This window comes from Crocodylus siamensis, chromosome 13 (genome assembly GCF_052110815.1).
Source record: "Crocodylus siamensis isolate JL-2025a chromosome 13, ASM5211081v1, whole genome shotgun sequence".
In the NCBI taxonomy this organism is placed as follows: domain Eukaryota; kingdom Metazoa; phylum Chordata; order Crocodylia; family Crocodylidae; genus Crocodylus; species Crocodylus siamensis.
In genome coordinates, this window is record NC_143407.1 from 5011348 (window position 1) to 5023444 (window position 12097).

Below are 12097 nucleotides of genomic sequence, written 5' to 3' on the forward strand. Positions count from 1 at the left end.
AGTGCACGGGGGCTGGACCTGATGATCTCCAGGGTCCCTTCCAGCCCCTAACATCTATGAAACATTGTGGAACAGAGAAGACACCATTTCCTGAGTTTGTTACTAACTTGTCTGCAGGGAGGTGGTACTGGCTTACGTTTTGCAGCTGGCATGCCTGCAGCTTTGTTGACGGTGTTGCTGTCGGATCCGGTGGCGCTGTAACTTCACTTTGTCCCATTTAATGAAGTAACCACAAATTGTAGTACCAATGAATGAGTTTATTCAGGGCAGTAACTGGAAGCAGCACTTGGAATTCAAGCTTCTAGTTGAAAAAGGGGTTTGTTTCAAAGGAGGCTTCATGTAGCAAATGAAGGAATTTGCATGATTTTTGTCAGAGCTAACCAGGATCAACTTACAGCTGGGGTCAGATACCAGCTTAAATGACACGGAAGAAATCCAACTTTAAGGTTTCTGGCCTGGAGTTTTAGGCTTCTTATACATGGGTGTTTTTTTTTTCCCCTCCTCTCAGAAGTGTCTGAATACTTTTTTTGGCAGGGAGTGGGGGCAGTGGTTTAGCAGCTGTTATCTCTGCTAGCACTGGAAGCCAGTGAAAAAGAGGGAGGACTCTTAAGATTAGGTTCAAGGTCCCCAAACAAATGAGGGAGTGAAGTCAGCAAGGATTTTCCATTCCTTTTCCCCCAAGGTATCCAAATAAAGAAGTTGATGTCATTCTAATACTAACTCAGTCACTGATCAGGAACTTGAAATTTTTTTAAAACCCTGTCTCAGCATCGGGCTGGCCAAATAAAGTAAGCAAACACGGTCTTGGAGAAATGGGCTTTGCTAGCCTGTTTTTTAAAGTGAGGGTGAGGACACTGAGATCTTGGATGTACTTAATGCAGTGTTGATGTCTGGAGGAAGGGGTGTGGGGAAAGCCATCTAGAAACTGGTTTTTCTTTGGTAACTGGATCAAATGCAGTTCTGGGTAGCTTGCCCTCAGTTTCTTAGTAGTTTGTGCAGAAGGAGGTGGTGGTTCCAGTGTTGATCCAGATGCCATTGGATGCTAACTACCACTTGTTGTCAGTTGAAAATGAAACCAGGAATTGAATCGGGCACAAAGGCTGGACTTCTGCTTTTTTTTTTTTTTTTTTTTTTTTCAGACAGGGATCCCTTTCAGGATGGGGCTTATGTATGCCTGTAGGAAGCATAGGGAGGTTCAGGCAGTCATCTGAACTAAGTCTACTCCCCTTAACTTGCATCCCAGATGCTTTCAAAGTGCGAAGAAACCCCCCTGAAATAATGAACTACCAATTGGAACGCTGTAGTTTTAATTGATCTGAAGAAGCCTCTTAATCCGTATCAGGTGGACACCAGGTTGGCCAAGTAATGAGAGGAACGGTACAGAAATGGCCAACTTGGATTGCACATCTAAAGCTAGGTTGCATTACCAGTCTCGGAGTCTGGAGAGCTTGACTGCATTTCACACTTGTGAAAGGCAACAGGAGCCTTCTGAAATGAAATGCAACCAGGGTCTTTAAACTGGTGTAGGAAGACCTAAGGTGGAGTTGCTTTCAATGTCCAGCAGAAAGGCAGACTAGTCTTTTTTTTTTTGTCCTTATTTTGGGTATCTTGCAGGAATTAGCCTTGAACAGGCTGAATTGAGGGGTTGCTTGAAAGGTACTGAGGTGTGGTTCATGTTAACAACTTGGTAATATATTTTGGAGGGTGTGCTGGCATGCCATAATCACTGTCCTTGCCTGCTTCCTTGTACCTGGATTTTGACAGTGGCTTCCTCTCCTTTTGGTCTATGGTGACTGCACCTCATCTTCTCTCTCTCTCTCTCTCTCTCTCCATTCCAGGAAGTGGATATTGTGGTGGCCCCATGCCGGGGGTTCCAGTCTGCTGAGGTCACCTTGGGAGAGTATGTGAACCATGTTTTGCCTGTTATCACCTTTGCCATCAGTGAGGCTGAACTTTCAGCATCAGATGAGAATGAACTGCAGGAAATCAAGGAAAAGTTCTCTCTACCTGTGTTCTTTTTCAAAGTGCCAGAGTTGGGCGCTGACCTCATCTCGCCCAAAAAGGTTGAGAATGAGAAGTCCTCCCTCTACTGCCAGCTAATGGACCTTGAATACCTGAGTATCAACCACTGCAGCTGTGGAGCACCCACTTCTGATGCCAAAGCCCAGAGCATGCTGGTAGAACAATCTGAGAAGCTGCGTCTCCTGAGTATTTTCTCCAGGCAGGTGCTGCAAAAACATCTGGTAGATGCAGCCACCCTCCTGAACCGGGTGCACAGCCGTTGCCTGGACATCTTCATCAATCAGGCTTTTGATATGCAACGAGACCTGCAGATCACTCCAAAGAGGTTGGAGTACACTCGCAAGAAGGAGAACGAGCTGTTTGAATCTCTGATGGGTATTGCCAACCGCAAGCAGGAGGAGATGAAGGATATGATCATAGAAACGCTAAACAACATGAAAGAAGAGCTCCTTGAAGATGCTGCTAATATGGAGTTCAAAGGTATTCTCTTGGAAGGAGAGGGATGCGTGGGAGTAGAAGACTCCAAAGCTTAAACTGTTTGAATTTGCTTGCTGTGCTGCTGTAACGAAAGGATAGCTGCCTTCTCCATTGTGTTGTCCAAGCTGAAGCAAGCAACTTAGTAACTTTTACTGTAGCTGACTTTCTGAGCAGATGTTGGTTTGAAAGCCACGTTGGTTTGAAGCTCTCTGAGCTTTGTGCATGTGACTAGGCCAGGAACTCCGGGTTTCTAATTCACTTCAACGGATTTGTTCTGTGTAGCCCTAGGAAAACTGCATGCTGCCTTGCCTTAATTTTGCCATTTTATGAAGGGGCAGATTGTAGGTTGGGGGCGAATACTTGCCTAGCCAGTTCAAGGGGTCAGGGAGTGGCAGTGAGGACTAAGCAAGATTACTGAAAAGCAGGGTGCACCCTGCTGCTTGACAACTGTAGAATTCAAATCCTTTGTCTTCCATATGGAGACTTATCTTAAAAGGCCTGGAAGATTAAACCTTCTAAAATCTGTATATAGATTCTAGCTTCTAATTCTTGAGGGGCCAACAAAACCTCTAGGAAGTCTACCCATGCAGTCACTTAGAAAGCCACATTTATTTATTTTTTAGTTGCATCTTCTAGTGAAGTGCAGGCCGTTACTAGCTTTTAACCTCTGATAGGAGTGTGTAAACTGAAGGTCTGATTTAATTCATCCAGTGCAGTAGTGTTAAAATGAATGAGTAAATTCTTTGAGCTTAGTTGACAGCATTAGCTGATCCAGTGCTAGCTCTAGCAGATGTATAGTACCTCTTGCCAAGCAGCTTTTTCCTTCTAACGGCTAGGCTATGGCTTGAAGTAGCATTGGTTTCTGAACAAAGAAACCTTGAGAATGAAACTCGGTGAGTTGACATAGCTTCATGACTTGGAGCTATTTTCAAATTTTGTTCTAGGCTATAAGCTTAAAGAAGATAGTTTTGCTGCCTTCCATGTTGGAAATGTAGAGTGCTCTTGGGGAAGGGGTAGGCAAGAACCAGCTTGCAGGCTGGATGTGGCTTGTCAACTGATCTTTTGGATCTGGCCCATGGTGTCTCACCCGAGACGGAGCTCCGCCTAGGGCACCCCAGGCTGCTCTCCTGCCAGCCTTGCCAAAGAGTTCTTTAAAACCTGGAAAAAAATGTACCCAGTCCTCTGGGGTGTGGGAATATCTTCTGCTAAGCACTAATGAATTAACTTTGAAACAGCATCACCTAAAATTTTGTCTGTGTAGTCTGATCGCTGTTAGAATTGCCCTGTGGCTGGAGTGTGTGGTGCAATGTCTCATTTACTTTCAAGTACAGTCATGGTAACAAAGAGCCTATCTTGTCTTCAACTGCTGCGCTGGCTTGAATTCATTTAATTGTGTTGCAAAATGTTAATAGCACCACAAATGTTAGCTGTACCGAGTAGCCAAGTCCTTAGTGACTGCATGCTTTTTCAGTCTTGGAGGTAGGCCTTCTCAAGGGTGTAAAACCAGGTGTGGTAGCTGGTTGACTGTGGAGCAGCTGTTTAAGTATCTGCTGTGGGAAAGATGGAGGCTCAATAGGAGGTGTTAATGATGACCTAGGCTTTTGGATTAGTCTTAGATCAGACTGTCTTGAATTTTGTATTTCAATACAGGGTCTAGCACAAGCTCAAAGTACTACGTTGTTGCTGAGACCTACCCATTGTGCATGCAAAGATAAACTTACCCCTGTTTTGCACAAAGCAGCAGCAGCAAACGCTTCAGAGGTATTGAAGCGGGCATTGTAGAGAAACTGAAGTACGGCTTTTGGCAGATGAGCTGAAGGCAGATTTCTGGACAGAGGCTCAGGCTGGGAAGTCGCTCAGACTTGCGCTTTCACAGCAGAAGGCTGGCTAGCCTTATTCCTAAATATGAACATCCATGTGCTCCAGAAAGTGCAGGAAAACTTGGACTGGAGATTTTAAGTGTGTACTACCTATTATACTGAAATTTCGACTTGCTCAAGTGAAGTCAAGTACTAACTTGTTACTAAACTACCAGAACATGAACCTGTGGTGGTGGGACGGTAAATTGAGGCTGGGGTTCATGAAGTTACAAGGTGGATGTAACGGCCAGAATGTACCCACCATTAAAAACAACAGCGAAAAACCAAATTTGCACAGAAAAGTGTTCACTACATAGAATTTTCCTGTCCATAACTGGTTTCTTAATGGCTTAGAAATATATTGTTGGCTGAAAAGTAAAAATAAAGCCTCTTCATCTGTCTACTCCAGCTCCTAGATTTTACTAAAAATGGGTAACGAGTTCTGCTCTGATGGTTCTCCGTTTCTCTTCCTCAAGCTGATCTGTCTGGACTAATTCTGTGATTTTTGCAAAACACCAGGGCAACAGACTGACAGCTAATGCTGGAAGTATGGTTTTGGTTTTCTCCCTTCTGTCTAATCTTTTTGTCTTCCTCTTCTTCCAGACATTATAATTCCTGAGAATGGGGAGCCTGTTAGTTCCAAGGACATTAAATGCTGTATTAAACAAATCCAGGAATTGATCATTTCCCGGCTAAACCAAGCGGTTGCCAACAAACTGATAAGCTCTGTAGACTACTTGCGTGAAAGCTTTGTAGGGACTCTGGAGAGATGTCTGAGGAGCCTGGAGAAGGCTCAGGATGTTTCGGTTCACATCACAAGCAATTATCTGAAACAGGTATTCTCTCGGCAACCACGATATTCAGGGTGTCCTTTCTTAAGCTTACGTACGCTTTGACTGCTGACTTTGCTTCTCGAATCGGGATAAATGCTGGTCCATTAAAGTAGGCCAAGTTATAGCATGGTGAAATATTTAGAAGGAAAGTGGTAATGTTAAAGCGGGTGGATGTGGTAGCTAGAGAAGGGGCTGGAATATGATTTTATTTCTGTCCTGGTAAACTGGCTTGTGGGGGAGTTCCACTTGACTTCTGCCTCTGTTTCCTAACATGTACAATGAGAAGAGTTTTTTTCCTGTACTCAGGAATTGAAGTAAATCCAAATGTGCACTGTTCTGGCAAGGAGACCTAATGTATCCCTTGATGTAGCAAGTACTGGATTTTTGTCTTTGGCAACGGTGAAATCTTGGTGGACTTCCATGCATCAATCTGGCAAGCCAGAATTCTCTGCTTTGTTTTCTCCTTTGCAGATACTAAATGCAGCCTATCATGTTGAAGTCACTTTTCACTCTGGCTCAACAGTTACCAGGATGCTGTGGGAACAGATCAAACAGGTATGGGTATTTATGAAAGCATCCTAGGAGCATTGCAGTGAAGTAATGCATACTGCTACCCTCTAGTAATCTTTACTCCTAAAGGCCTGCATCTAGCCGCAGTTCAATATGATATAGCAGTGTCTTTTTAGTATTGCTGTGGAAATGGAATTTAGTCTCAGACATGCTCGTGGCTTTTAAAACATGCCTACCTCTTTGTTCAGATCTCCATTTAACACTTTGCTGTAGGGCGAATGTTGGGCTACAAGCTACTCGCAGTACTCTGCTTGTTTTATATAAAACACCCTGATTTATTGTGCAGTTTTAGTAATCAAACTTTGCGTTTTCTATATTAGGAAAGCTCTTCTAGATGAAAATTCAGCGAAGAACTTTCAGCATCTTCCTCAGCTTGGCTTGTAAAACAGACTAGTCTTTGGTGCACCCATAATGTAATGTTTGGATTGCAAGTACTGCAAGAAATTGCTTATTGAACTTCGCAGATTGTATCATAGACGTGTCTGATAGTTTTATGTTCTGCAAAATATATGCTTTTAACCCAACAGTCAAATAAAACCATTATCATATTGTATATTTATATATGGCTGTTTAAATTATTATTAAATGTTATAATATTAGAAAAGGTTTGATTTGACTGTTGAGTAAAAACCACAAATGTAGCAGAATCTAAAAGACTGTCTGCTGTGGTCCAAAAGAACTCTGCATGCTTTACACAGTTGCTTGTCACAAGTGTTCATGAGAGTAAATCTTTTTAAGTTGTGTTGGCAACCTACAACCCTGGGCTAGATCTAGCCAGGGGAGGTGGCGCTTCAGTGGGAGGTGCTTTCCCTAGGCGGCTGTGGGGAGAGGCAGCAACCAGGCCCTAGCTCCTGCCCAACTCCTAACTTGAGGTGGTCTCTTTTGGCAACCTGAGAAGCTTGTTAACTGCTGCCACAAGTATTCGCTGCGTGTAGCACACAAGATCATTCTTCTGAATGGCAAGTAGGTGGTGCCTTGAGGGTAGGATTAGATGGGTCCCATCTGTAAGGGTAGCATTTCACTTACTCCTCTTCTCTGTTTTTTATAGATTATTCAGCGGATTACATGGGTGAGCCCACCTGCCATCACCACAGAGTGGAAGAGGAAAATAGCTCAAGATGCTATTGAGAGTCTCAGTGCTTCCAAGCTGGCCAAGAGTATCTGCAGCCAATTTCGAACCCGGCTAAACAGCTCTCATGAAGCTTTTGCAGCCTCTTTGCGCCAGGTGGGTTTGTGGGGCTGTGAAGAGAGGAAAGCAGTTTTCTTTGTGCCAATGCTCTGTGCAGCGGTTAGAGCTGAGGAAGCTGTAAGGCAGTCTGCAGAGTCCCACAGTGTAGCCTGCTGCTTCCTTAAGATTTGGCCTGCAGGCACTCCAAAAATGAGGCTGGTGCCCTGATGAAAACAAGTCCTGCGTGTTGCATTTCCCCGCAAAGGTTAATTGGACTAAGGAATGTCGTTTCGTTAAAAAGTCCCAAGTGTGACCTTTTGGCCTTCTGTCTTTGTAGCTAGAGGCTGGCCACTCGGGCAGATTGGAGAAGACAGAAGACCTTTGGTTGAAGGTGCGGAAAGACCATGCCCCAAGACTAGCACGCCTCTCGCTCGAGAGCAGGTCCCTGCAGGATGTGTTGTTACATGGTAAGCTCTAAGACTTGATCTGTTTTTCTAGAGAGATCCTTCCCTGCCTTTGAGGAATGGATCCAGGGCTTTTACTTGGTTTAGTAAACTGTGTTGGCAGATGAGACCTAGTTCCAGTATCGACTTCCACCTGATGCACCTTGACTTAGCTTGAAGAATTGTGTGGTTGTTCCTAACAGCATATGAAAAGGAAGATAATATCCATCTAGTGCAAGATGCTTTGAGAACCCAAACACTGGGTTGGTTGGGATAGTTAACTTGTATTGGCTTAAACCCATGACCCTGGGAGAATTCCATGGAAGTATTGCTTTCTATAGACTTGCTCTTTCCTGGGGGTATTTATTTTAAACTGAGTTCTTTCAGGATGGTGCACACTTCAAAATCCTTACAACAAACCTTTTGTGTGTGACGAGAATGTGCTAAAACTAGTATTTAGTATAAAATACTAGGAAAAGTGGAGGAAGAGTTTCTAATTTTGGTAATGGGATGTGGAATACTTTACCCTTCAAACTAATGAGCTTAGTCTGATCTCATTCTGACTAACCAAAATGCTCATCTGAAGGCTGAAGCCTATGCGAGTAGCTGAAGCAACACATCCTGCTGATGTTTCCATCTCAGACTAATCCCATTGGCACCAATTCATTCCCTCATCAGCAATCTTAAATAAGGCAAAAGGCTGAGTAAGTAATGACCCTCTGACCCCTTTTGGCATCTTCAGCACTTGGTGCAAAGCGTGCTGCTGCTATATCTGTTAGTGTAAGAACATACTCTTTTGCTGCTTCCAGTCCAGTTTTCAGATCAATTAATGGTCTCGGGGTTGTTCTTCCCCCAGGATGAGTCTACTTGGCCGATGTCTGAACTATTTAACGGGTTTTGTTTCATCTTGATATGCCTTAACAGAGCCTTACTTTTGTAAGGGGAGAAGATGGATATCCTTTACAGCTGGACAAACTAGTGGTTTTGTGTCCATCTGCAGGCAAACCAAAGCTAGGCCGTGAGCTGGGCCGAGGGCAGTATGGAGTGGTGTATTTGTGTGATACCTGGGGGGGACATTTCCCCTGTGCACTCAAATCGGTTGTCCCTCCAGATGAGAAGCACTGGAATGATCTTGCACTTGAGTTTCACTATATGAGGTATGTACCGGTAGGTTTTAATGCTGGTTTGTGATGCTTCTTGCTGAAGGCAGAGGGACTGTAACTAGCGTAGGTCCTTCCCACATTCACTGACTAGTGTTGAGGATGCCCACCAAATGCTGGTGTTCCCAAAGGCTAGGCATACTGTCTGTACTCTTCAAGTATAGAAAATGGCTGATGCCAGGTGCTTCCACTGTGTTCCTGCTCCCCTCTTCCTGGGGGCTCACTCCTGTACTTGCAGTGCTCCTGGCCTGTCCACTTCCCAGAATAAAATAAAAAAAAAAAAAAATCGGACTGCACATGTCATGGTAGCACACCGTTCTGGCTACCGTGGCTTCAGCATTGAATATGTGGGTTCCTCTGTAATTTTAGTGCTACACGTTCTTTCTCCCCAGAAGCTGTCCTCTTCAGTGAACTCGGAATAATACTAATAGAACTACTTGGTGGGGAACTTTTTAACTTGCCTTGAAGCACTGGCTACTCCATTCCTTCGGCGTAGACAGCCGAGCCTATGTTTTATAACCGGTCTTGTATCACTTTTTAAAATGGAGAATAGCTGGAGTTAGTTGCCATTAGATGGCACAGTTTTGGCGGTGATTGCCTGTACTTCTAATACTACTGCTTTCCAAGGGGAGATATTGGGAGACTTTTTCCATGCAAGGAAACTAGGATGGATTTAATAAACTAGACAGGACTACTGGTCTGCAAGCTTTCTCCTGTCAGTCATGCTGAACCTTTTCTCCAGGTCTCTACCAAAGCATGAGCGGCTGGTAGACCTCCACGGATCTGTGATAGATTATGGCTATGGGGGAGGCTCCAGCATTGCTGTCCTCCTGATAATGGAGCGGTTGCACAGAGACCTCTATACAGGACTAAAGGTGAGAGGCACCAAAGCAGCTTGGGTTGTTTTAGTATTGGTGTTAATTTACCCTTTTCTAATGTCTCAATTGGAAATCTGCAGTTGGCATGCTGGCTGAAAAGGGATTTATAGTAGTGGTCAGATCTGTCTTGGGTTGGATGGGCCACCCTCGGGGGTCCTCCTAAATATCCCCTTTTTTATTTGAGGCATATTACTGTGTGGCTTTCTTCAGTGTGTGCTTACTCAGCAGTACCTGTAACGGTGCCATGCGCATACGTTGCGGAAATGGCACACTGAGTGCCCAGGGCAGGAAAAGTTTATCGTTAGCTGATGGCAGTTTTTCTTAAGGTGCGAGTGCTTAGCTAGCTTAGTTTTTTTCAGGGAGCCAGGAAATACATTGTACCAGGCAGCTTGCTCTTGACTTGTGAATTTGGGCTATCAGGTGCCTGGATGAGCATGAATTCAGAGGGGGTTCTTATGTGGGTGAAACCATTGGTTTCTGCTGAGGGAGAATGGCACTTCCCCTTCCCATCCTGTTAATCAGCTGTGACTGGGGTGACCCAGAGGAGTGCCCAGTGGAGAAGGCAGATGTGCCTGGAGCTGCTCAGCTGACTTGTGGTGGGGGCGGGAAGGGAGGGGGAGGTGCGTTCTCCCACTGGGAACCAGCCTGGAGCCCTAGGATGGCTCCAGCCATGGCAGAATGCCCCCTGCTCTGTACACAAATGTAACTCCTATCCATGGCCTAAGCTGTACTCGCACCTCGCGCTTGGAATTGGCCATCCAGAGACTGACGTCTTTGCCCAGCACTGAAGCTGCATCCAGAGTGGCTTGCAACAGAATGGTGGTAAGAGACGACTCGGAAAAGGAAGCACAGAGCAGCTGCTTGGCTTGAGGAACACGCTGCAACTGTCTAAACCGTAGAAGGTGGGACAGTTGTGTTGCATCAAGAAAACAGACACCGGTTGGAGAATTCAGCTTGCACGCTTAATACATGTGAATAAAGACCTCAAAAGACTATTATAGAAATGAAAGGGTCTTGGGCAAGTGATCTTAACCCGTGACCTTTCTGAAGGGGGCATCTTGTAGGGGAGGATACAGTTCTGTTGCTGTAATAGTTGTGGAATGTTTTAATGTGGCTAAGGCTGCTACACTAAACTGATTGAGCTTGTATGTGTTGGCAAAGGTGGCATAATGGAAGCTGTGTCCCTTGATCTTTAACAGCTGACCGCCTGTAATGCTGTGGATCACCTCCTTTGCAGAAGTCATGTGGTCTCTTTGCTGTTGGCCCATCCATCCCTTTCATGTTGCTGCCTTCACCAGACTGTCATGCCAATTTAGCGGTAACTTCCGCAAGAGTAAATAGTGGGACTATAGCAGCATGTTTCATTACCGACCAAAAGAAATGGGCAGACTAGTATAAGCAGAGTTCATGTTGTGAACCCACTGAAACTGGTGTGTGAGGAGACTAGCAGCAAGAGCAGCGCCTGCCAGACCCATTCTGTTGCCTTCCCCAGCAGGATCTCCGCGCACATGCGAGTAGCTAGGCAGTGCTGGAAGGGAAGGGCCAGGAAATCCTATAGACACAAGAACTGATTTCTGTCTGGGACCAACAGTCATCTTGTCTGCTTTTCTCAGGCTGGCTTAGAGTTAGAGCCACGACTGCAGATTGCCCTGGATGTAGTCGAAGGGATCCGGTTTCTTCATAGGCAGGGGCTCGTTCATCGGGACATCAAACTGAAAAATGTATTGGTAAGGGGCGCTTCCTGGTATCTCTCTCTTCTGGTTGGTTCTTAAAGCTGCCTCTTTCCCCTTGAAAGGGAACTAAAAAGCATGTCACTTTTGGAAGCAAACAGTAGCATCGCTTCATTCACTCGGGGGCTTTCATGGAATGGGCAGTGTAAGTAGTACACTATAAGGCTTTGGAAGCACAATGTAGCAGTACCCTTCTGCGTGTCCCTGCCAAACGAGCATCTGCTTACGGGGGAAAGGCAAAGGGGCTTGCCTGCAGGTATGGAGACTGTCAGAGCTGGGATCCGGGTGAGGACTCTGACCTCCCGGTCATGTTCTGACCCCAGCCAGCTATAGAATAGATGATGATAATCTTAGGAGAAGAGAGGGTCTCAGTAACCAGCTAAGTATCTTAAAGCAGTTGATGATTGACTCACTTACCTAGAGAACTAACAATTCAAACAAACTTAATTTTGAAAGGCTTTAAATATTAAAAGCCAGTAATAGGCTTAAAGTATGGTTTAAAAATCACCTGATGTGTGAATGACTCCGCAGCTTGACAAAAAGAACCGAGCCAAAATCACAGACCTAGGATTCTGCAAGCCTGAAGCCATGATGTCGGGCAGTATTGTGGGGACACCCATCCATATGGCCCCTGAGCTCTTCACCGGTAAGTCTGTCAACTCTTGCCTGGCTTTGGTTCTGGACCTGGTCCCTAAGATCCATTGCTCCGAATCATAGAAATTAAGGGCTGGAAGGGCCCTCAAGAGAGAGTCCCACTGCCTTGCTCTGGGCGGGGATACTGCCGAAGTCGAATGATCCCGGCAAGGTGTCTGTCCCATGTCCTTTTTGAAGACTTCCAGGGTTGGGGACTGTGCCACCCTTGGGAAGTTCTGGTGAGCCTTACTGTAAAGAAGTTCTTCCTTGCATCCAACCTGAAACTGTCCTCTAACAGTGGTTCCCAAACTGACGGATGGCACA

The 12097-nt window shown here is 45.3% G+C and overlaps 1 protein-coding gene across 3 annotated transcripts in view; it reads left to right on the top strand.

Annotated features, from left to right (window-relative positions):
- DSTYK (dual serine/threonine and tyrosine protein kinase) overlaps positions 1-12097 on the top strand; it is a 41951-nt gene that overhangs the window by 23874 nt on the left and 5980 nt on the right. For all 3 annotated transcript variants that reach the window (XM_090025270.1, XM_090025272.1, XM_090025271.1), the window contains 9 exons: positions 1839-2502; positions 4962-5194; positions 5663-5746; positions 6810-6986; positions 7267-7396; positions 8373-8529; positions 9275-9407; positions 11024-11137; positions 11672-11786. In XM_090025270.1, coding sequence (XP_089881396.1) covers positions 1839-2502; positions 4962-5194; positions 5663-5746; positions 6810-6986; positions 7267-7396; positions 8373-8529; positions 9275-9407; positions 11024-11137; positions 11672-11786 — 1807 coding nt within the window. The remainder of the gene's footprint in view (positions 1-1838; positions 2503-4961; positions 5195-5662; positions 5747-6809; positions 6987-7266; positions 7397-8372; positions 8530-9274; positions 9408-11023; positions 11138-11671; positions 11787-12097) is intronic.